The sequence below is a fragment of the Mauremys mutica genome, chromosome 1, assembly GCF_020497125.1.
Source record: "Mauremys mutica isolate MM-2020 ecotype Southern chromosome 1, ASM2049712v1, whole genome shotgun sequence".
Taxonomy (NCBI): domain Eukaryota; kingdom Metazoa; phylum Chordata; order Testudines; family Geoemydidae; genus Mauremys; species Mauremys mutica.
Window position 1 is genome coordinate 266,102,235 of NC_059072.1, and position 24,931 is coordinate 266,127,165.

General features: G+C 43.6%; 2 protein-coding genes and 1 long non-coding RNA gene across 10 annotated transcripts in view; 2 read left to right on the forward strand and 1 right to left on the reverse strand.

Moving 5' to 3' along the window:
- Positions 1 to 2,636, forward strand: part of SLC15A1 (solute carrier family 15 member 1) — a 52,104-nt gene extending 49,468 nt beyond the window's left edge. Inside the window, exon 23 of the mRNA XM_045009199.1 lies at positions 1,428 to 2,636. Coding sequence (XP_044865134.1) covers positions 1,428 to 1,622 — 195 coding nt within the window. The 3' untranslated portion in view covers positions 1,623 to 2,636. The remainder of the gene's footprint in view (positions 1 to 1,427) is intronic.
- Positions 1 to 14,157, reverse strand: part of LOC123366096 — a 59,459-nt gene extending 45,302 nt beyond the window's left edge. For 6 of the 7 annotated variants that reach the window (XR_006577917.1, XR_006577930.1, XR_006577922.1 and 3 more), the window contains exons 1-2: positions 13,918 to 14,157; positions 13,402 to 13,499 (exon numbers count right to left, since the gene is read on the reverse strand). This is a non-coding gene — a long non-coding RNA (uncharacterized LOC123366096). The remainder of the gene's footprint in view (positions 1 to 13,401; positions 13,500 to 13,917) is intronic. The other variant, XR_006577920.1, reaches the window with a different exon arrangement.
- Positions 14,158 to 14,339: 182 nt separating this feature from the next.
- Positions 14,340 to 24,931, forward strand: part of STK24 (serine/threonine kinase 24) — a 121,627-nt gene continuing 111,035 nt past the window's right edge. The window contains exon 1 of one of the 2 annotated variants that reach the window (XM_045009240.1): positions 14,340 to 14,498. In XM_045009240.1, the coding sequence (XP_044865175.1) occupies positions 14,457 to 14,498 (42 nt within the window). In that variant the 5' untranslated portion in view covers positions 14,340 to 14,456. The remainder of the gene's footprint in view (positions 14,499 to 24,931) is intronic. The other variant, XM_045009230.1, reaches the window with a different exon arrangement.

Sequence of the window (24,931 nt, forward strand, 5' to 3'; positions counted from 1 at the left end):
TATCAAATCCCCCCTCACTCTTCTCTTCTGCAGACTAAATAACCACAGTTCCCTCAGCCTCTCCTCATAACTCATGTGCCCCAGTTCCCTAATCATTTTCGTTGCCCTCTGCTGGATTCTCTCCAATTTGTCCACATCCTTTCTGTAGTGGGGGGCCCAAAACTGGATGCAATACTCCAGATGTGGCCAGACTGGCTAAGAGGCAGTTCTGCAGAAAAGGACCTGGGGATTACAATGGATGAGAAGCTGGATATGAGTCAGCACTGTGTCCATCCTGAGTGCAGGACCCTAAAAGAGAAATTACCACAGTGACCAGGAGGGGAAGACTACTCCTGCAACTGGTAAAAGCTCAGCTGGGCTAATGGGACAATAATAGGGCAGCCCATGAAAAACACGTTTTTAATCTCTACCCACCAGGGTCCCTCTGCTCTCCACAGATGAGGCTCGCAGAGTCCCTTTCTGCCCTCCCATTGTTTAAAAACCTCTACCTTCAGCACCTGGCATCAGAGTCACTGTTCTTCTGGCCAAAGAGGACTAGGCAGGATCCCTTCAGAAAGTATCAGTGCCACTCTAATTAGAAGGCTTCAGTTCGGGGGGAAAAATGACCCCCTTCTTAAACGTGGGCTTTTATGACATTCCTGACCCCTGCTAGGCTGAGCAGCAAGAAAACAAAACATGATTAATTAAGGTTTTCCACTCTTGAGTACTTATTTATTTAATTAATTTGTTAGATATTTGTAATACTGTAGTTCCTAGGAGACAGTCATGACCAGTGTTCCATTGCACGAGGTGTTGTACAAACACAGAACAGAAAGGTTGAGTGAATGGGAGGATTCGAGTTGCAATCACTGCAATCAGTGGAAGCTTTGCCTTGGACTTCAGTGGGAATAAGATCATGCCTGTTTAGCTCCCACTAGGGCAGTGGTTTTCAACCTGTGGTCCACGGACCCGGAAGGTCCACAGACTATGTCTAAGATTTCCAAAGGGGTCCGCACCTCCAGTCGCAATTTTTTAAGGGTCTCCAAAGAAAAGAGGTTGAAAACCATTGCACTAGGGTAAATACAGTTCTAGACAAAGAACTGTATAGAGATTCATCTGCAGTCAATCAGTAACTCTACAGCATCACTTGGAACAGACTGCAGAGCCTTCTCAGCATGCCCAGACTTTAAACTTTGGTTTATTTGTAGATGTACACGAGATAGCTGGACAGATCTCAAAAGTCCAAAGTGCATTAATTTGGGTACCTAGTCCCTTCTAAAGCCGCATCATAATTCTCTCTCTCTGTGTGTGAAGATAGATAGATAGAATTATTGTCTATCTTTTGAACCAATTCAGGAATGTCTGCTTGTTTACAGTAAAATAGCATTATGACAGTGAACCATAGAAATGCCTATAGATAAATAATGTTAACATTTGTTTCTTTACAGTGGGCAGAATATGTGCTGTTTGCTGCTTTACTGATGGCAGTTTGCATTATATTTTCCATCATGGCTTATTTTTACACCTATGTGGATCCAGTTGAGATTGAAGCCCAACTTGAAGAGGATGAAAAGAAGAAAATGGAAAATGAGAAAAGCATTTGTGAAAATGGAACTGGGCCTATCTCTCAGAGTGAGATGTAAAGATGAATTCAGAACTTAATGATGTAAATTTATGGCATCTTATTAACTACATCCACAGTAAGAGGAACTGGAGTATCCTTAACAACCATTGGATGGGCTCTCTCATAGGAAGGGGGGAAAAGAGCAGTGCTCATTTAAAATGCAGACCCTCCTGAGGCGCAAGATCAAGAGCTTAGTCTTTTGTACAGAACACGATACTCCAAGAAAACTCTGGAAACTTGCTCCCAGCAGAATTTGCACTTTAAAAATGGACCTGAAGCTTAAATCCCAAAGCATTAAAATACTGAAATTGCACTTGACAGAGTTGAAGAGTTCCTCTGATGAAAAGATGTATTATTTTTATATTGTATTGTAATTTTATATTGTGAAAAGGCAAATATTAATTAAAGCCAAGCCGTTTGCACAGCCCCAGCAGCCCACTATTATTCAGGAGCAACTGGTCAGTGGAGTTTTGAAAATCCTTTTTTAAACTGCCTTACAAATAGTGAATGGAAAAATGCATGGATTAATTATAGAAAGCTGTACATACTGTAAATGTTACCAGTTAGTATTACACTACAGCCCCCTACAATCCACCTGTGCACTCTGTCTACCCATTTAACTGCTGGTAACTTTAACCAAATATTTAGACTCAGGTGGCCACCAAGATGAAGACAAAGGAGAATGGAACTCTGGATGAGCAGTAGCATCTAAAATAAAACTCACATAATAACGAAACAATGTAGTTTGAGGTGTTTCTTTGAGGGGGGAAAAGGAGTTGAATATAGTGTTTCATGCTAAAGAAGAACTTTAGACCCCCACCTTGGAGTGGATTAAGACCCCTACGTTGGAGTGGATTTGTCAAGATGTTACAACAAGCTCCTCTGCCAGCCTTTTTTTTGTCCACTAAGTTTACAAACAGAAGCAAATAGTTCCCATTGAGGACAACATCTTCTGCCCAAAGTGTTGTCCTTAACAAATATAGCACTTACTTGCAAACTGTTAACTCTTTTCTTTTAACTTTAAAGTAATAGTTAGAAAAAGTACGTACAGATAAGTATACACAAGTACATCATATGCTACTCTAATAGGCATGGAGGTAAGTATATGGGAAGCATTCAAATAGGATAAGAGGGATAACTCTTCAGTGAATATGTGAAGAATTGGCATTTTTTGCAATTTTAGGTTGGCCAAAAGACTAACGAGTGGGCTTCTTGGTTATTTAGTTCTGAGGCAGATGATTTATTTTTAATTTGCTTTGAAAAGAGAATATAATATTGCAATGCCAATTGGCAAAAGTTGTCATGCTCATGATGGGAGTGGGGACAGGAAGAGTCTTACAGTACAGCAGAATGTTCAAGAAGGTAACAGAAACTTGCCTCATTATCTGATCTCAAAGATCTATGTAAATCCCATGTACAACATAGAAAAATTGCAGCATATTTTTCATTTTCATAAAATACATTTAATTCAGTGAGAATCATGTACATTTTAACCCTATTCTTCTGTGAAAACATTAAGTAATCCAAGTTTATTTCCTTATTTAAATTAGAGATGAGTTGACTTATACAACTGTATTAGCAGGAAATTTTCAAATAGCTTGTTATGCATACAACTATGACAAACAATGCAGTTAGACTTTACATCAGCCGCAAAGCATTTACTATGCTACAGTAACTTCATTTGAAGTATGAGTATCTCACACAAATGTTTTCACTGGTGGTGCACCAGCTATCTATCCTAATAATTTACAATAAAAACAGAATAAAAAACAAAATACGCTTCTTTTTTCCTGTTCCACCTTCCCTGCAAACTCATGTCATAATGACTCTCTAGCTGATAAAAGAGATCTGGATACCAGGCTTTGGATCTAATCAGTATTGCTGCCTAAACATCCAGATGAGTCACTATAAAGTGACAAGCGTTTGTCTCTGCCTCCACAGGGACTGAATGTCCAGCCCCTGCTATCCCAGGTTAAGCGTGCAAGAACAATTTCTGAAGTTGACTTGTCACTGTCTGGTAGAATATAATGCTACTTAGGCCACCAGTCTACTTGGAAGGATATTAGGCTTCATATGTATTTTTTACTGAAGACAGGATATGCTCATATTAATCAAGTGACAATATGATACATTGAAGTTTGCCATAAGTGCAAGGCTGATTATAAAAATCTGTAACTTTGATTAGAAATGAAAACTGCGTACGTGAAGATTGATTTTAATCTTGATGTACGAATTTATATTTCCACATGCTGCTAATGTTGTATATTACACAACACAAAGTTCTGCTAGGTTATTCTGAAATCATCTGGCGTGTTTAAATGAGAATCCCGGACTCCACTGGGACATTTAGAAGTTTACGTTCAACATTAAAGTGTCTTATATAAACCAAGTCCTTGCTACCAGGTATTCTTTTCAATCCTCCTGCTGTGTCTGACAGCAACATACTGCTTTGGGTTTTTTTTATTCTGTAGGCCTCATTAGGGTTTTGAACTAATAAAAGGTTAAATCGTTTATAGCAGGGAATACTATATATCCACTGCATGTAATTGCAATGTCCTCATTTAACACCATTAACTAGTGCAACTTGTCTATCATAAAAATCAGAGGTTTGCTTTTATTTGTATGGTGCTTATCATATCACTGGCCTTCTTACACAGGATAGGGTAATGATGACAAAACAGAGAACTGCCTCCAGTGGCCCAGAAAGAACAAGCCAATCTGTCATCAAAAACAAAAGCCAAGCCAAAAAATAAATGCAAAAAAGGAGGCCAAGCCCTCAAAGGCGAACAGATCCCAACAAGTCTTGAAGACAGTCACAGAGGCCAGGATGCACAAAAGCAGTTAGGCATTGCAACGCTGATTGTCACAGCACCTAACTTTTAGGTGCCTAGAAAATCACTGGAATTCACAAACCGTAAGTTAAGCGCTTAGGCTCCCTTATAAAATGCATGGGGAAATACTGGCACCTTGGAATGATTCACAAAATCATGCTAGGCAGGGATCTGTCTAAGCTAGCCAATGGAAGATGCCAACTGGGTGTGTGGAGGACTTTTAGCCCAGTGGTTAGGGTACTCACCTGAGATGTGGGAGACCCTGCATTCAAGTCCCCCCTGTGCCTGAGCAAGAGAAGGGATTTGAAAAGGGATCTGCAACCGCTCAGGTGTGTTCCGACTCATTGCAGGCCCCGGTTCATCTTTGCTCTGCTGACCCAAGAAAACTGTAAAGCAAATGGATCCAGCCAGTGAGGAATTATCCCAACATAACAGGAGTTTCTGCATGATGTGAAGCTGGTGTACTGGCTCTACATCATCCCCACTCACAGCCCCAGATGTAGGAGGCAGAGAAAGAGTGCTGCTAGGCTACTGCTATTCCCAACTTCTGAGACAATGGACAGACAGGAACAAGTCAGAGAAGCCCAGACGCTATTTAACCTCCACTGCAGACTGAAGCAGCTTCCTGATGGCTTCAGAATTGAACAGACCTATGGCTTAGGGCCTCTTCTTGTCAGGGCACAGCTCTTGCGAGGAGGGTCCCCAAGTAAAGTTTGGGTGCATCAATTAATCATGGCTTGAAGTTGGGTATAAGACATTTAAGTATAATTATTTTAAATTCTTATTACAGTTTTTACCTTGTGCAGCAGAGATTCCCTTCTTTCTTTTATCATTAAAATTGACAGCATTGTACATGTCAGATTGTAGAGTTTTCAGTTAAAACTGTCCCAGAACATTAGTAGTTTTACTTCTATAGATACAAAAAGGCATCTAAGTATCATTGTTCAACCACTAGGTGGCAGAAAAGCACATATTAATAAAAAGAACAGGAGTACTTGGGGCACCTTAGAGACTAACATTTATTTCAGCATAAGCTTCCGTGAGCTACAGCTCACTTCTTCGGATGCATAGAATGGAACACACAGATAGGAGATATTTATACATACAGAGAACATGAAAAGGTGGAAGTATGCATACTAACAGGAAAAGTCTAATCAATTGAGATGAGCTATCATCAGCAGGAGAAAAAAAACCTTTTGAAGTGATAATTAAGATGACCCATAGAAGGTGTGAGGAGAACTTAACATAGGGAAATAGATTCAATTAGTGTAATGACCCAACCATTCCCAGTCTCTGTTTAGGCCTGAGTTAATTGCATCACTGGATTTGATTTATCAAAGGGATAATTGCTTAGACTTTTTTTAATAAGGACTATCATTCACAATTATCACAAGCACTATCTAATACATAAATATAACTAATTGCTAGTGAAAATTACAGATTTTCTATATTTCTAGAAAAGCAACAGCATTCTAACTGGTTGGTCCAAAGGATACCCTCCAGCAACCATGTTGGCAGCCATCTCTACATAAAGCTAGTCTCACAAACAATAGCACAAAAAATTTGAAAAGCTGTCTTGTTTTCAAATAGAAAATACTAACATACTTATCAAAGACAAAAGCTGACCACAGTCCAACACACAACACTGTTATACTAAGAAATGTTAAAATCACATTAAAATTAATCAGAGATGGACCCAGACCCAAGAGATGTCTGGGGCTAATTAATACCACTTCAATTGAACTAGATTATAGCTTATTAAAGTTCTTTACTTTTCAGACCGGAACATCACACAGCACATTAAAAACCTGTGGTTGCACTAACCTGGCAAATAAGAAGTGCCAAATAACTACGCAAGTTATCAGCTTACAAGTGCAACTCTAACTTTAAAAATAGAATTCATTAGAAATATATAACCACTGAAAAGTAAATCACAAAGCTGAACTTCATGATTGAGTAAAACTACAGTCAATCAAATGAAAATATGGTAACTAAACCAAATGCGGATGTATACAGACAGCCCTACAAAAGACTGTAAATAGGTTTATAAAAAATCATAAATATTATGATCGAATCAAAAATATCCCTGAGCTGGAAATAAAGAAAAAAACCGACTCAGCCACATTTACAAAAATACTATTAATATTTAACAATTCCATTTCAGTACTACAAGGTACATGAAATCCAGACTATATTTATCCAGCAAATCAAGTTGTATTATATAGTAATGTAAGTAATAATTAATACTACCTGTTTAAAGACCTAGAAATTGGTAAAGAATGAACTGAACTACCCTGGCTGAAGAGTTTCTGTATTTCTCCTGTAAGAACTGATGCCATCAACTACATAAAGAAGAAACCTGAACTCTGGTACTGGAAGATTTAAAAAAAATCCCTTTCATTTTACTTCTAAAATGTATATCCAATTGTGAGGCTACATTTCATCGCAGGTCAAAAGTGCTGTTTGATAAGTTTGCTAACTGAAATTAGTCACTATCTGTAACAAGTTCACTCAGGTCTCCCAGATCCTCGACTAGTCCACTGACTACAAGAATACTTTTCCTCTGCTGCAGTTTCCACCTTTGGCTATTAGAGCGGACAGGCAGAGTACCCGGTCCCTCTGTCCCTGCGGGGCAAAGCCTTAGCACAGGCACTAGTAGCAAAGCTACCCACCTTCCCAAGCTCGGCAGCAGGCATCCTCCATCTGTGCGGGAAGTGTGGAGGTTAAGACAAGAGACCAGAGAAGCCCACTGCCTTGCAGTCTGGAGACGGGGCATCTACTGGAGCCGACTAAGGGACTGGGAACCATAGGAGTGGGAAGTTGCAGGAGTTTTCTGAGAATGAGCAAGGGCTGCAGAAGCCTGATATGGGGACTAAGAGACTGGGAAAATGTGAAGCTGCTTGAGCCTGCTAGGATAGAGTGGGACATGGGACTAGTGGCTGAAGGAACTTGCTGGGTGACCTGCCAGTGGGGAGCAGTGGAATGGGAGGGAGAGGAGACAGGGAGCAGGTACACAGGGCCTGTGTTTTTGTGTGTACATATTTGGTATGCATTCTAGGTTGAATTTTCAACCTGTAATTGTCACACATGCATTGTGGGGGTAACTGGGGGGAGTTCATAAAGAAGAACACAAATCAAAAAACATAATTTATTCTCTTTTTATCACGTTCTTAGGCCAATCTCATGTTCTGACTCATGATTTTTAAACTCTTGGAGATGGAAATATTGCAGATTGCTGGCACTAAAGACTGAAGCCTGCTGTTTAGCTACTGAAAAGATTTAATTCCAACAATGCAGGCATTCCCACGTTGCCCTGCTCTAGTATCGCAACTCTGCAAGGAACCATCTCTGCAGATGTAAAGGCAGGTAGAGAGACAAGGTTTCAAGCTTACACAGAGCTCTTCTTCAGGTCTGGGAAAATATTATCATCCTTATTATTTTATTTTATGATTTTTCTGAGACCTGAAGAAGAGTTCTGAGTAAGCTCAAAAGCTTGTCTCTCTCACCAACAGAAGTTGATCCCATAAAAGATATTACCTCACCCACCTTGTCTTGCTAATATCCTGGAATTGACATGGCTACAACAACATAAAGGCAGGTAGGTGAGTTTACAGTTAGTCTTTGGTTTCCCTGCTCAGATTGAGGGTACTTAGTAGTGCCAGTTGTGAACGTGGACTGTGTGGTGACAACTACATTGGAGCTACCAACCCATTTCACATAGAACATCAAAAATCCAGCAGATGTTAATCTCTTTCAGTTGTTACTACTAACCCAGAGGAACTCAGCGCAATGACTGAGAGGTACAACTATTTAAACTTACAAATGAATTACCAGGTGAGTAAAGTGCTAAAATATTGGTCAGCTGCATGCCAAAGGTTGCCTATCCCTTTTAACTTTTACTTGACCAATACTTGCCATAATTTTGTTATCCAATCATCGTAGGGCAAGCCTCGCTATTTAACTTACTTCACATGGGCCATAATACAGCCAGCAGGCAAATATTTTAGATCTGTGGTAAAACTTATTGTCATGAGACACAGTTGTAAGTTACTGCAGCTCATCAGTATCACTGGGTCAGCCTTAATGGATACATTAGTCTTTGGATTATGCTATCTTGTGATGGACATATTTATCAGTTTGAGAAGAGAATTGGTGTCCTCATTGTAAAAATGAAATATGAAAAGAAAACTATATATCATTCTGCTTTTGTGTTGTTTTTTTGTTTTAAATAAGAAACAAGATTTAATAAAATCAGACTACTTGGGGAAAAGATGCTAAGCAGCATAATCAAACAGTCTCATGTTTCTTAATGAGTTCTAGGTCCCCATCCAATTTTAATTGTCTGCCTGGAATACTAAAATACTTGCAGGCACTTAGATTGTGCACATTATTAATAATAGGCATACCATATAATAGCATTTTGCTCCATTTCCTGTTAGATCCCAGTGCTCATCCATTATAATTCTCAGTGCTCAGTTATTAGTGAACTTTCTTTAGTTGGTAAGGATGTCAATGAAACTGTAATTTTACTTGAAAATATACCATTGAAAGAAATTGGATGTATGTAGAACAGCATATTGTATATAAACATATCAACATACTATACATTTTCTTTAGGAGGGACACACAAAATCTAATTAGTAATTTTTTTCAGCCAATATTAATGAGGTGTAAAGGATAAACTTTTTTTACTGATAAATTGTGTTTCTTCAATAGATAAGATCAGTCTCTAATTAGATGGGTTGTTTTTTATGTCATAATGTGGACATGCACAAGCAATCATTGTAATTGAAGAAGCCAACTGAGGTGGTCCTGAGGTTTGTGGATGCTTCCTTAGCCATGAATAGTTGACAAAAGTACGGTTACAAGGTCAGAGACAACATTTGGCTAGAGTGAAAAAGATGAAAGAAATGAAGTCTACATACACTTACTTGAAGAAAACAACTTTTAACTGAAAAGTGCAAACTACAACACAGAGACAGTGTCTGTTTCCAAGGAGAACTACATTTCAGAAACAGGACAGAAGAAAATAGATGTAATTCTGTGGGTAGCATTAAAATAATCCCAAAGGAAAGGCATTAGAGACTGACTTGATTGGAAAAACTCCATTTTACAGGAAGGAAAAATGGTTTATTCTCAGACTAGGCAGGATCTGTCTTGTAACTACAGGAGTTGGGATCTATGCAGTTTTCTCTCAGTACAATATGATAGATGGTCACAGGAACAGAAAATTTAAGTACCATAGCAAGGGTTTATAAAGAATGAGTCTTGCTAACCTACTTGGTTTAAAAATAGAATGACAAAATGTGTATATAAAGAGAACACAGTACATATCATTAGAATCCATTCCTTTTCAGATTTGAGAGTCCTGAATGACAGCCCCCACAAGTACAGTGCTTCAGCCCTTTCTGCCCTCCTGACTCTGATGTCTGAATACACAGATATTCATCCTGAACCAGAAATGTCCTACTGGAGGACAGTTGTGATCATGTTGATGGCACATCTATAGTGGGTGATGATGCATACATTAGAATGGTGAATATAGTACAGCATCGCGGGCATGGGTCTCAAATTGTGGTCAGTGTTGAAGATGAATGGTGGAAAGGAGATATGAGATGGAATTAAAGTGGTTTAGGGCGCCTTCACTTTGCCTTTCCATGCAGTTGGTTAAGGAAAAGGTCAACCTTATGCCTCTAACTTATAATTTAATTACTTTCTGTTTATTTTTGAAAGTGAATTATAATATTCTTTATAGGCTCTCTGGCTTTTAGTTATTGGCAGGCACGGATATCCTGAACTCCACTTTAACAAAGTTATTTTTGTCTTGGAATATAAATTAACTTCAATAAATAACAGGAATTCCATTAATCACAGTTCTTCATTTGAGTTTTGTTATGAAAGTTTATGTAGGTCTGATTCCTTAATCTCAACTATCCTTCCTTCAGGCTTTGAAACACAACTATACAACAATAACTAATATAAAAGATAAAATATAGTTTCCAATTTCACATATAGCTAACTACTAGATCATATAATCTGACTTAAAAGTCATGAGTACAAGTGAGGTATTTTTTCTGATATTATGCACTTGAAGAAAACTATTCAGCTGTTTTCCATTTAACCAAGACCAAAAAAGAATCTGAGTAATTTTCTTAATGTCTGAAACACACCATTTGCTTCCACGTTCAAGTAACTCAAAAACAGCTAAATAGATTTCCTTCTAACTTACAGAGAAATTCACCTTTAGTCAGAGAACAAATGCAAGAAATTTCACCTAAAATTTTCTTTTTGAAAAGTTGTAAGTGCCTTCTCAACCATAACTATTGGGCCATTGCTATAATATGTCAAGGGTCTGATCCTGCTTTACAACTCACCCCAAACGTTGATGGAAAAGTACCAGAGTATGGGGAAGCAGGAAAAGGATATACCAGGAATTTTTAGAGTTTCTTATAGCCAGCTTGAATAATAAAGTCATCGCAGTTTCTTTATTTTAGTTTTATAGATTTTGAGTCTGATTCTTCTTATTTATACCAGTACAATTCCACTGACATAACAGAAATGTTGTTGGACTGCAAGGGACCTCAGTAGGTCATCTAATCCAGTCCCCTGCAATGAGGCAGGACTAAGTATTATCTAGACCATCCCTGACAGGTGTTTGTCTAACTTGTTCTCAAAAACCTCCAATGACGGAGATGCCACAAACCTCCTGTCAGGGTTCCCGCCCCGAACTCTAGGGTACAGATGTGGAGACCCGCATGAAAGACCCCCTAAACTTATATTTTACCAGCTTAGGTTAAAAACTTTCCCAAGGCACAAATTCCTTTCCTTGTCCTTGGACAGTATTGCTGCCACCACCAAGTGATTTACACAAAAATTCAGGTGAGGGTCACTTGGAATCCCTATGCCCCCAAAATATCCCCCCCGAGCCCCTTCAACCTCTTTCCTGGGGAGGCTTGAGAATAATATACCAACTAATTGCCTTGGCAATGTGAGTACAGACCAGATCCTTTAGGACACTAAAATCCATCAGGTTCTTAAAAGAAGAACTTTATTATAAAGAAAAAAGTAAAAGAATCACACCTGCAAAATCAGGATAAAAGGAAACTTTACATGGTAATAAAAAGATTTAAAACACAGAGGACTCGCCTCTGGACTCAGCTTTACAGTTAAAAAAAACAGGAATAAAACTACCATTGTAGCATAGGAAAATTCACAAGCCGAAACAAAAGATAACCTAATGCATTTCCTTGCCTTACTTAAGATTTCTGTAATTTTAGATGGATCATTCCAGGTATGTTTTCAGAAGATGTTAAACCTGCTTGGTCTCTCCCTCCATCCAGAGAGGGAACAAACCCTCCTCCCCCCATATTTGAACGTATCTTCTTTTCCCATTGGTCCATCTGGTCAGGTGCCAATTAGGTTATTTGAGCCTCTTAACCCCTTACAGGTAAAGCGATTCAGTAGAGCTGCCCAGGAGGGATTTTATGCTACCCTTATCTCTATGTTTATGACATCTCCCTAAGTAATTTGTTCCAGTGCTTAACTATCCTTACATTTAGGAAGTTTTGCCTAATGTCTAACCTCAATCTCTCTTGCTGCAATGTAAGCCCATTCCTTCTTGTCCTGTCCTCAGTGGTTAAGGAGAACATTTTAACACTCTCCTCTTTATAACAACCTTTGACGTACCTGAAGACTATTATATCTCCCTCCTCTGTTTTCTCTTCTCTGGATTAAACAAACCCAATATTTTTAATCTTTCCTTGTAGGTTATTTTCTAGACCTTTAATCATTTTTTTTGCTCTCCAGTTTGTCCATATCTTCCCTGAAGTGTGGAATTGGACACAATATTCCAGTCGAGGCCTTATCAATGCTGAGTGGAAGAATTACTTCTTGTGTCTTGCTTACAACTCTCCTGCTAATACAACCCAGAATGATGTTTGCTTTTCTTTTTTTGTTGCAACAGTATTGCATTGTTGACTCATATTTAGTTTGTGATCCACTATAACCCTCTTTCTGCAGTACTCCTTCCAAGGCAGTCATTTACCATTTTGTATCCATGCAACTGATTATTCCTTCCTAAGTGAAGTACTTTGCATTTGTCCTTAGTGAATTTCATTCCATTTATTTCATACCATTTCTCCAGTTTGTCAAGATAATTTTGAATTCTAATCCTGTCCTCCAAAGCACGTGCAACCCCTCGCAGCCAGGTATTACTCCTCATTGAGTAATAGGCTTACCCTTGTCCTTGGTTTTCCTCAAGCTTCTAATGTATTTGTAAAATATTTTCTTGTTACCCTTTATGTCCCTAGATAGTTTGATCTTGTTTTGTGTCTTGAAATTTCTAATTTTGTCCCTATATGTGTGCTTTTTATATTAATCATTTCTAATTTGACCTAGTTTCCTCTTTCTGAATGACTCTTTTTTGAGTTTCAGGATGTTGAAGATCTCCTGGTTAAACCATAGTGGTCTCTCACCACACTTCCTATCTTTCCTACGCATTGGGATAGTTTATTCCTGATTTGTGGTATGTCCACATTACAGAATATACCAGCATAATTCTGTTGTCATAGCTATGCTGACATAACCTCATAGTATAGATGCAGCCTATTGACCGACTGAAGGGTTTTCCATTGGTATAGAAACACCATCTCCCTGAGCAATACATCTATGGAAACATTCTTCCATCCATGTAGGTATGTCTACACCTGAGGTGTGCTTTTTCACACTCCTGACCAATAGAGCTATGTCAACGTAACTTTTAAGTTTAGACCCAGCCTTATGCTGGTGTGAGAGAATTGGGTCCTCTGTGTGCATGATCTCTACTGAATGGGTGAGGTTATAATAAATGACTGGTGTTAAGGAAAAACATTGAATGCTGGTAATAAAGGAATATGCATATGCACCACTGCTGTCTAATAGGATAGAATATGATCTACTCAAGTGTTTATTAATTGGCAGTTATCTCACCTGCTAGTCAGCAGTTTACAAAGAGGGCCCAAGCCCAGTGAGCTAGATCCAAGGCACATCACCAGGGTATAGCAGATAAAAGAGGTAGTAGCTGTTTCCTGTAGGTCAAGCGGCAGTAGTATGTAGTTTTAGCACAGAAGATACCAAATTTGATGTCATTTAAGCACACTGGAGCTGATGACAATAGATATTTATGGGGCTAAAGGCAGGATAACCGTGCGGTAGCTAGGAATTTCATTATATAGTACTGTAGTGAGTCTTCAGCTACTCGGGGGGAGGGGGGTTAGAATGAAGGAGAATTAACCTGGAGCCTCTTTCACTTGGCTGTGTGTGTGTCTTTTTATGCAAACCCGGCTCCAGCCCTAGGGCAATGCTCTTGACAAGGCAAAGGAACACTACGCCCTTCCTCCCCAATGCCAGCTAGGCACACAGGTACCCCCAGAGGGGCTGCAACCCCTGCAAAGCGCTCCGCCCCTCAGACACTGCTCCCCGGGGGCACGTCCCCGGCGCGCCTACCTAGAGACACCCCCAGCGCGCAACCACTCCCGCGGCGATTCGCCCCACTCAGCTGGAGGGGGGAGGGGTCTGAGCGGGCCCGATCCCAGTGCGCTTTGTCCCGGGGGCGTCAACTGGACAGACCGGTCACCAGCATCGGGGCGCGAAGTGCCGCGTGCCACCGGCGGGCGCCGCCCGCAGATACCGTGAGGGGGCGGGGCGAGCGCGCGCACAGCGCGGCAGTTGCCCTCGCCCGAGGTGGTTTGCTTTACGCCAGCAGTGCCCCCCCCCTCCTCCTCCTCCTCCTCCCCCTCCCCAGCGCTCGACCAGTAACGGCCGCTCCGTGCGCGCGGAGGAGGGGGAAGGAGGCGGTCGGGCTCCACGCTGCGTCTGTGACGGGACCTGAGGGGCGGGGGGAAATAGCGCCGGGGGCCCCGGCGCGCAGACTCTCCGGACCGCCGCCCGTCGCGCGGGGTGGGGGGGCCCGATGAGCTGATTCCCGTCGCTGGAGCAGCCTGAGAAGAGCCGGCCCCCGTGTAGCGCGCATCGCCGCCGCCGCCATGGCTCACTCCCCGGTGCAGCCGGGCCTGCGGGAGATGCCGGTGAGACTCTAGTCCCACCTGGGCGGAGGGGGGGGGGGTGTTGCGGCATGAACGGCCTGGGGGTGCGGGTACCCGTCCCTGCGGGGGGGGGCTGCGCATCCCGGGGTCCGGCACGGAAACGCACCCGGAGACCTCGGGGGTGGGGGCGAGAGGCCGCTGCGGAGATCCGCCTTTGCGGCCCGAACCTCGCTCCCCCGCCCCTGTGTGCTGCTGCTGCTGCTGCGGGGGTTGGTGTTTGGCTGGGCGCGGGGTGCCAACAGCGGCGGCCTGCGGGGCGTTTGGGGGGCGAGTCCCCAGGGCGGTGGTGGCGCTGTCGGGAAACGCGGCTTCGCTCTGGCCCTGCGGAGAGGAGCCGGGGCTCCGGCGGGGGCTGCTGCGCTTGGCAGAATAAAACGCGAGGTGTCTGGACCGTGCGGCTCGACCCCTTTCGTGCCCGGGGGGCGGGTTTCCGCAGCGCTACGTTCCGCTCCAGAGCCCGCATCTTCCAGGCGCTTCTCAGTCGCCTTCAGCTACTCGCTCCTCAGCTGAGTTTGGAAACACAGACCCTCCCTGCACTGGGAGAGCGTCGCCCTTCAGTGCTGTCGTGCCCATCTCCGTAGGATGGGCTTTGGCAGGCGGGGGCTGCTTGGAGGGATGGTGTTTGGCCAGGGTGCTCGGGGGTTTTGTTCTGTCCTATGAGTGGCTTAGTTAGAGCTGGAATTTGCTGCTGGGGTTACGTTTATATTGTGACTTGTTTCTGAATAATTGTCAAGGGCTCCTGATCCCTGGGATAGGCATCCCTGTCTACTTTATCGTTACTAGTCCAAATAAAATAACATACCACTTGCAGAGCAATCTTAAAACTGTCAGTATTTGTGTATTGCTATGATATTCCCGGTGTATCTTTATTATACCTTGCATGCTTCTTCACCAGATGCCACTTTGAGCTCCTTTTCCTCCATTTTTGTTTTGTTTTGTAATTTCCTCAAATTACCTTTGGGGTTTAAATTTTTTATACTTGGTTTCAGTTTAAAGGTGAATTTATTTCTGGTTAGTTTTCCATCTATCAAATACACTAATTTGTTTTTCTGGTCTGGGATAGCCTGGAGGTTTTAACTGAAAACTTCACATTCATATAAATTTAGAGGAATATGTACTTGCAAAAGCATAGGGGGAAGATGGATGGGAAAGAGTTAAGAAATAGTTAAACATGGTATGTACTACACATGCACAGTGTTTTTTTTTCTTTTAGATTGTGTGCACTCAATCTAGTTATCCTTGTGCTCTGCAGGGCTCCTGACTTTCGTGTACTCTGCCAAGTCATTCATCTCCTGCTGATACCCTTGAAATCACCCTTTATTTTTCAGAAGATTATTCTTAGGTGTTCAGTATGTCTAGGGAAAAGTTATACTATATGAAATATAATACAGACTATATACAAAGAGGCCATATGGCTTCACGGAACTTTAACTGCTTCTGATGTTGGTGCATTTTTAAAACCTCATTTATTACATTATTGCAATAGTGAATGCTATAGTTAAAGGTCATCTGCAAGTAATTTTAAAAAAGAATTGTATGTGACTTTTTGCTTTTCTATGCTATGTAGACTTGTATATAGAAGGCCTGCTTTTCTGTGTCATTGAAGTGCAACTTATAAATGTAGAATTTTTTTTGTTACATAACTGCACTCAAAACCAAAACAATGTTAAACTTTAGAGCCTACAAGTCCACTCAATCCTTCTTCTCATTCAGCCATTTGCTAAGACAAACAAGTTTGTTTACATTTATGGGAGATAATGCTGCCCGCTTCTTATTTACAATATCACCAGATAGTGAGAAAAGGCGTTCGCATGGGACTTTTGTAGCTGGCATTGCAAGGTATTTGTGTGCCAGATATGCTAAACATTTGTATGCCCTTTCATGCTTCGGCCACCTTTCCAGAGGACGTGCTTCTATGCTAATGACGCTCATTAAACAAATAATGTGTTAATTAAATTTGTGACTGAACTCCTTGGGGGAGAATTGTATGTTTCCAGCTCTATTCTGCCCACATTCTGCCATATATTTCATGTTATAGTAGTCTTGGATGATGATTCAGCACATGTTCATTTTAAGAACACTTTTGCTGCAGATTTGACAAAATGCAAAGAAGGTACCAATGTGAGATTTCTAAAGATAGCTAGAGTACTCGACCCAAGGTTTAAGAATCTGAAGTGTCTTCCAAAACCTGAGGGGGACGAGATGTGGAGCATGCTTTCAGAAGTCTTAAAAGAGCAACACTCTGATGCGGAAACTACAGAACCCAAACCACCAAAAAAGAAAATCAACCTTCTGCTGATAGCATCTGACTCAGATGATGAAAATGAACTTGTGTCAGTACGCGCTGCTCTGGATTGTTATCAAGCAGAATCCGTCATCAGCATGGGCGCATGTCTTCTGGAAAGGTGGTTGATGTATAAAGGGACATATGAATCTTTAATGCATCTGGTATGTAAATATATGTGACACCGGCTACAACAGTGCCATGAAAATACCTGTTCTTACTTTCAGATGACATTGTGAACAAGAAGCGGGCAGCATTATCTCCTGCAAATGTAAACAAACATATTTGTCTGAACGATTGACTAAACGAGAAATAGAACTGAGTGGACTTGTAGGCTCTAAAGTTTTACATTGTTTTGTTTTTGAGTGCAGTTATTTTTTTATACATAATTGTACATTTGTAAGTTCAACTTTCATGATAGAGATTGCACTACAGTACTTGTATTAGATTAATTGAAAAAATTAATTTTTTTTACAGTGCAAATACTTGTAATAAAAAATAAAGTGAGCACTGTGCACTTTGTATTCTGTGTTACAATTGAAATCAATATATTTGAAAATGTAGAAAACATCCAAATATATTTAAATAAATGGTATTCTATTATTGTTTAACAGTGCGATCAGTCGCCATTAGTTTTTGTAATTGCTTGACAGCCATATCTATAATGCTAGCTAAGGTACATGTACTCTGTCATGTGATGGTGTTTATTTAGATGTAGGTGTTCCTTGGCTTCTCTTACATGAATGTTTTTGTCAGTGAAACCTAGTTTACTGCCTGCATTTCTGAGACCTTTCCCTAAAAGACCTTTCAATTGTCACTATAAAAATCTGAGTGTTTTAATATAATTTGATTAATTAAGGCTACTTTGTGGCTATCAACTGGCAGAGTATTAAAAAAACAAATCTCTAAAATTGAAATCGATTAGTGAGTGTTAACCAATGACAATTTTAAACCTAATGTTGCATTTAATGAAGTAATTTAATAATATCAGCTTCTTGTGAATAAAGTAATGTATTTTCTTTTTCCATGCATTTCACTAGAGCAGAGCAGGAATCAGTTCAGAGCCCTAACATGTAACTCATTCAAATTAAGGCTCACCCCCAAACTTAATCAGCAGTGTGCTTCTTTGTGGGCCCTCCCCCTTCTTTACACATGACCTTTATCTTTCTACTTTAGGAAAGCTTCTCACTCACTTAAAGCATGTGGAGTTTGGCAAGGCTGGTCAGTGGAAAGTCTCTCATGGCCTACAAATTAAATTTCCTCAGTGTTTTATCCCTGGAACTGTAGTCTAGATTGGCGGTTCTCAACCAGGGGTTCGTGTACCCTTGGGGGTACTTAGAGGTCTTCCAGTGGGTACATTGACTCATCTAGATATTTGCCTAGTTTTACAACAGGCTACATTAAAAAAGCTAATGAAGTCAGTACAAACTAAAATTTCATACATACAATGACTTGCTTATGCTGCTGTATATACTATTCACTGAAATGTAAGTACAATATTTATATTCCAATTGATTTATTTTATATGGTAAAAGTGAGAAAATAATTTTTCAGTAATATTATGCTGTGAACTTTTTGTATTTTTATGTCTGTTTTTTGTAAGCAAGTAGTTTTTAAGTGAGGTAAAACTTGGAGGTACGCAAGACAAATCAGACTCCTGAAAGGGGTATAATAGTCTGGAAAGGTTGAGAGCCGCTAGTCTAGATCTAACTCAAGCCTTCAGATGAGTGGAAACTACCAATTTCAGTTGAATTTCTGCTATAAAATACTATTAATTAGGGCTGTCGATTAATCGCAGTTAACTCGCGTGATTAACTCAAAAAATCATGATCAATTGCAGTTTTAGTTGCATTGTTAAACAATAAAATGCCATTTGACTGAATGTACTTGTAGGCGCTAAAGTTTTTTGCATTGTTTTGTTTTTCAGTGCAATTATGTGACAAAAAAATCTACATTTGTAAGTTGCACTTTCACGGTAGAGATTGCACTACAGTACTTGTATGAGGTGAATTGAAATACTGTTTTTATCATTTTTACGGTGCAAATATTTGTAGTAAAAAATAATATAAAGTGAGCAGTGTACACTTGTCCCTTCCAGCTCTGAGATAGGTATATCTCCATAAATTATTGGGGAGGAGGGATAGCTCAGTGGTTTGAGCATTGGCCTGCTAAACCCAGAGTTGTGAGTTCAGTCCTTGAGGGGGCCATTTGGGGATTGGTCCTGCCTTGAGGAGGGAGTTGGACTAGATGATCTCTTGAGGTCCCTTCCAACCCTAATAATCTATGATTCTGTGTTGTATTTAAAAATGTAGTAGAACATCAAAATATTTAAATAAATGGTATTCTATTATTAACAGTGCAATTAATCATGATTAATATTACTGTTAGTCTAAACAAGGATTAATGCAGGTGAAATTTTTTGGTCTTCCTTCCTCCATCCCTTCCCACATGCACCTCAAAAGGTATAAGATTAAGTCATGTTTTTGTTAGTATTCAGTTTCTTTCGCTTTTCAGAATTTACAAATTGTTTCAGGAAGGTGGGCTTTCTCTTCCTGATTGATTATTTATGTGCAAGATATCTGTACATAGCATTACAGGAGCAGACCATATCAGACTGCATTTAAAAGTAAACTTATAACTGTGGTTTGACAATTTGGAGAATATGTCAGTGTATAGCTTTTGAATTCTTTTTGATATTGGGGATTGTCTGTGTGTATTTGTGTCAGACTTGAGAGTTCCATGTTGAATATGGGGCTTGTTTCCTGCTCGGTCTAAAATTCCAAGGGATGGTGACATAGGGCTAACAACGAAAGGTAATTAAACCTTGTTGGTGTTCTATTCATGTGGAAGTATTTTGGACAAGGAGTTGGCTACTGCCAAGAGAACCAGTCTGCCCATGCAAACTGCTAACTAAGCAGCTGATCACCTGACAAAGGGACTGGAAGTTATAAAAGGGAGATTATCTAACTAGCTGTGCTAGAGAGGATGATAAGAGACCAGAGGAGAAGCCATGCATAGGACGGTAGGGGAGAGAAAATGCCCTGGTCATCCTTATAAGCCACTGACTCAAATCCCAAAGAACACTCCAGAGATGGTGTATAGGTGTTATATTATTTTTTGCTAGATTTGTATATATCTTTTGTTGTTTAAAGTGTAATTGTGTATAAAAACAAACACAAAAAAACCCCCAACCATCAAACAAAACCTTGCTAAGCCTGTGTGTTATGTACTTCAATTATCACATGTCCTTGAAGAGGTAAGTGATAAACCAGAGTGCCTTCAAGGTTGGAGCTCTGGAAAAGGGTGTGCTTAAGCTAATGGGGAGCCACTGATAGCTAGCACTAGTGATGAAGACTAGGTAGTTGGACCACAAGGACTCAGCTATCAGAAGGGGTGCTAGATGGAGGATCTGTAGCCTGCGGTTGTGTCTGGAGACCCAAAATCAGAGGCAGGCCGACCTTCCTATGAGATAAAGATGCCCAAAAGATTGACTTCTGCTGAGATCCTCATCCAGTCTACTCATAAGTACTGAATTTCCAAGATGTTATGACCAAGAACCAACATAATCTTTGGGGCTAGATGCTACCTGTAATCAGTTTCCTTTTTGAAGAGTAGAAAAACAAATAAAAAAAGCTAGTGACTCAGCTGTATGTAGTGTCTATGCACATCTTACAAGTGAATTACAACAATCTGGCTCGTAGCGTGGCTGCTCCTATTTTTCTGAGGTGGTAGTCTGGAGTCAAATCTTCTGGTCTTATGTGTAAGGTTAAGGCCTATGTGAAAGACCTCCTGTGTGAAGTGGAAGGGTCTTCGCAGCCTCAAAAATGGATGAAATACTAAGAAAATGGACAAGTCCGCCAGGTAAGATGATGCCAGTAAAATAAGTATATTTTAAACATTGATTTATTTCAGGGTTAGACAAATTTTGAAGTTTGAATTCAGATAATATTTTTGATGGGGGAACGTAGCCCTAAAATCAAATTTAATTGCATTTGTGATTAATGAATATTGCTTATACGTGAAAAGAGGAAAACCAGACAGAGAAAACATTTGTCTCAGACGGCGTGTAACCGGGTCCTTGCCTGGCCTGCCCCCCTGGTGCTCTGGGCTCCTTTAATAAAGCTCCGTCAGGCTTCTCCTTTGCAGCACCCGTGGTTTATTCACAGAATAGTTCCCACCACCAGCAATACTATATACAAACTTTACAGGCTTTTCTCCTCTTTACAGGGTTTCTCCCTTCTGTCTGGATACTAACCCTTCCCTGGCCATTCCCCCCTGCACTGGCTGCCAGCCAGGCTTTATAGCTCCTTCCTGAGCAGGCCCACAGGTGCAGCCAGTTTCTGGGGCCAGGCACCAGCCTTCTCCCCAGCCCCAATCCATTTCCTCTGATTGAGGCTGGCTGAGCAGGGGCTGATTAGGTGCTTCTGCAGCAGCACCCTGCTACATACCTCCCCCCTTAAGCTGGTGCCAGGCCTGGCCTCCCTCGGCCTCGCCTTCCACGGCCCGGGACCTTATCTGGCTGTTGCACCCCCTGCCCAGTCGGGGGGTTCCCTGTACCAACCCCTTGGGTTGTTTGTACTCCCCAGCCACAAAAGGCACATTCGGTCGGGGGTGAGGCACCCCACTGGTCCACGCTGACCCAGAGGTCCTCACACCAGTCGCATGGCTGGGCTGGCCGCGCCAGAGGCTCCCCTTTCTTTTCCAGCGGGGTTGCTTGCTCAGAGCCTTCTGCCCCGAGTCGGCCCCCTGCCTCTGGTTCAGGTTCTCCGCCCCTGTAGTGTTGGGCCTCTCCCTGCTGGGCGCCTTCTATCCCCCCGAGGGCTTCCTCCCCCAGGTGGTCTTGCCCGCGGAGCTCCCTGGGCTCCTCAGACATACTCTCTTGTTTATCCTCCTGGCTTGGTTGTCTAGGCTGTTCTAGGTTTACCCCGGGAGGTTGGGGGGCCTTTTCTTGCTCCCGAGTCACCTCCACGGGGCCTTGCTCTCCCTTTCCAGGGTCCCTTTTCCCCTCCTGTTTCTTGGTTGCTTCCCCCCGGCCGCCTTTCCCTTCAGGGGAAAGCGCCAGTCCTGTCCTAGGACCACGGGGTACGCTAACCCGTCGATTACCCCTGGCTTGGTTGTCTAGGCTGTTCTAGGTTTACCCCGGGAGGTTGGGGGGCCTTTTCTTGCTCCCGAGTCACCTCCACCGGGGCCTTGCTCTCCCTTTCCAGGGTCCCTTTTCCCCTCCTGTTTCTTGGTTGCTTCCCCCCGGCTGCCTTTCCCTTCAGGGGAAAGCGCCAGTCCTGTCCTAGGACCACGGGGTACGCTAACCCTTCGATTACCCCCACCCGCTTCCAGGTAAACCACCCATTGACCTCCAGGGGTACCTGGGCCACGGGACAACACTTCCTATCCCCATGGATGCAGTCAACCCACATCCATCCCCCAGGGATAAACCAGTGCGGTTTTACCACTCGCCGCTGTACAAAGGAGCGGGCGGAGGCCGTGTCCACCAGACCCCTCTGGGTCCTTTTTCCTACCCACGCCGGGATGGTGGCCAACCCATGCCTCTTTTCCCCTGCCCCAGTACTAGTCCATCCACAAAAGTCTGCTGCTTCGCACTCCATCACCGGGCAGTCCCGACTTTTGTGTCCTGGCTGACCACATTGCCAGCATACGAACTGCCCCGGGCGGCTAGGGGTCCCCTTGGGCTCCTCCCGTCGCCGGTCCGGCGGCTTTGCCCCGCTGTGCTCCTGGGGTCCTCTGCTCCCCTCTGGGCCTCTCAAGACTCGGTGCTCCCTTACGGGGAAATCAGCCTCAGCGTACTCCTCGGTTCTTTGTACCGCCGCTTCCAGAGTGGCTGGCTGATGTCGCCGCACCCACACCTGCACACTGTCAGGAAGGCCCTGCAGGAACTGTTCCAGGACCACCTGGTCCACTACCTGGCCCACGGTGTGGGCATCGGGCCTCAACCACCGGGTTGCCCAGTCCACTAGCTTTTGGGCATAGGCCCGGGGTCGCACACGCCCTGTCCATCGGGCTGCCCGAAGCTTCTGCCGGTACTTCTCTGCGGACAACCCGAGGCGGTCTAAGATTGCCGCCTTCACCGTTTCATAATCCCGGGCTTGGGTCTCAGGCAGGGCCATATACGCAGCCTGCGCCTCCCCGGTGAGATAAGGGCCGAGCCGGAGGGCCCAGGTGGTCCGTTCCCAACCGGCTCCCAGGGCCACCCGCTCAAAGGTGCCCAAAAAGGCATCGGGGTCGTCGGCAGGGGCCATCTTACACAGGCCAAGGCCTGGAGTCCGGGCCCCATCCCCCACCACAGCAGGACTCACCAGACGCTGCAGGAGCTGCTGCTGCACCGCCGACTGCTCCTTGATGAAGTCCTGGAGGGCTTTTTGTTGCTCAGCTTGCCAGGCGAGGAGGGCCTGCCGCTCCACCTGGTGGGACTCCTTGAAAGACTGTAGTGTCTTCCCCAGTTCGGACTGCTGCTCTGCGAGCCATTGCAGGGTGCCTTCCATACTCAGGCTGCCACACTGTGTCTATGGCTTGGATAACAAGGATCCCAGACAGGCCCCCACGTGTAAGCGGGTCCTTGCCTGGCCTGCCCCCCTGGTGCTCTGGGCTCCTTTAATAAAGCTCCGTCAGGCTTCTCCTTTGCAGCACCCATGGTTTATTCACAGAATAGTTCCCACCACCAGCAATACTATATACAAACTTTACAGGCTTTTCTCCTCTTTACAGGGTTTCTCCCTTCTGTCTGGATACTAACCCTTCCCTGGCCATTCCCCCCCTGCACTGGCTGCCAGCCAGGCTTTATAGCTCCTTCCTGAGCAGGCCCACAGGTGCAGCCAGTTTCTGGGGCCAGGCACCAGCCTTCTCCCCAGCCCCAATCCATTTCCTCTGATTGAGGCTGGCTGAGCAGGGGCTGATTAGGTGCTTCTGCAGCAGCACCCTGCTACACGGTGGTAATGTAGTTGAAAGTTTAATCTTTTTTACTTAAATCGGAAATTCACAGAGTGGTGGAGAGGCTAGGAAAGGAAGCAATGAAGATATATATAGGGAAATCTCTGGAGGAATTAATGTAAAGGATTAGAAACTTTTCAGAATGAATTATTTTGTTTTTATTTTCTCTTAGCGGCATAGAATCAGAATGGAGTAGGTTCCCAGAGAGGATTGAATATATGAAATGAAATTCAGAAAGCACAAAGAGGGAGAATAATGTAGTGTCATGGTTCTTTTTGTAGTATAGTTTCGAATGGATCCTTATGTTTATCTAGTCAATAGATTTAAAAGAATAAGTGAATTTAGTAGTTTATATATTAGGAATGTAGAAGCATAGTCTTACTGGTTAACTGCCTTAACCGCAGGGCCGGTGCAACCACTAGGCAAACTAGGTGGCCGCCAGGGGCAGCTCCAGGCCCCAGCACGCCAAGCGTGTGCTTGGGGCGGCATGCTGCATGGGGCGCTCTGCCGGTTGCCGGGAGGGCGGCAGGCAGGGTGCCTTCGGCAGCATGCTTGCGGAGGGTCCGCTGGTCCCGCGGCTCCAGTGGACCTCACGCAGGCGTGCCTGCGGAGGGTCCGCTGGTACTTCGGCTCCAGCGAAGCCGCGGGACCAGTGGACCCTCCGCAGGCACGCCTGCGGGAGGTCCACCGGAGCCACGGGACCGGCGAGCAGCAGAGCGCCCCCCGTGGCATGACGCCGTGCTTGGGGCAGCAAAAAGTCTAGAGCCGCCCCTAGTGGCCGCCTAGGGCGCCAAGGTTTGAGGGCGCCAAAAAGCAGTGCCCAAAATGTCTGGGAAGCTCACTCGGCGCCGGATAAACATCTAACCTTCTTCCCGCCGCTGTGCGAGGGGGCCCTGTGGCTTTGATCAGCTCTGGCTCACTGAGAAGTGATGTCATTCCTCCTCCGGCCGCTGGGGGCGCTGCGCTGCTCCCAGCTGCTCTGGCTCTGCCCCAGGGCCCCCACCTCTGCTCAGCCCCGCCCCCACCCCCCTGAGCTCTGCAGCAGGGCCGGGCCTGCACTCACCAGCGGGGGGAAGTGCAGAGACCTGGCCCCAGCCGTGCTGTTGGTGAGTGCTGGGAGTACTGGTTCCCCCTGCCCTCCAAGCCAGCCCCGCCCCCCTGAGGAGGCCTTGGCCCACCCTTCTGCTCC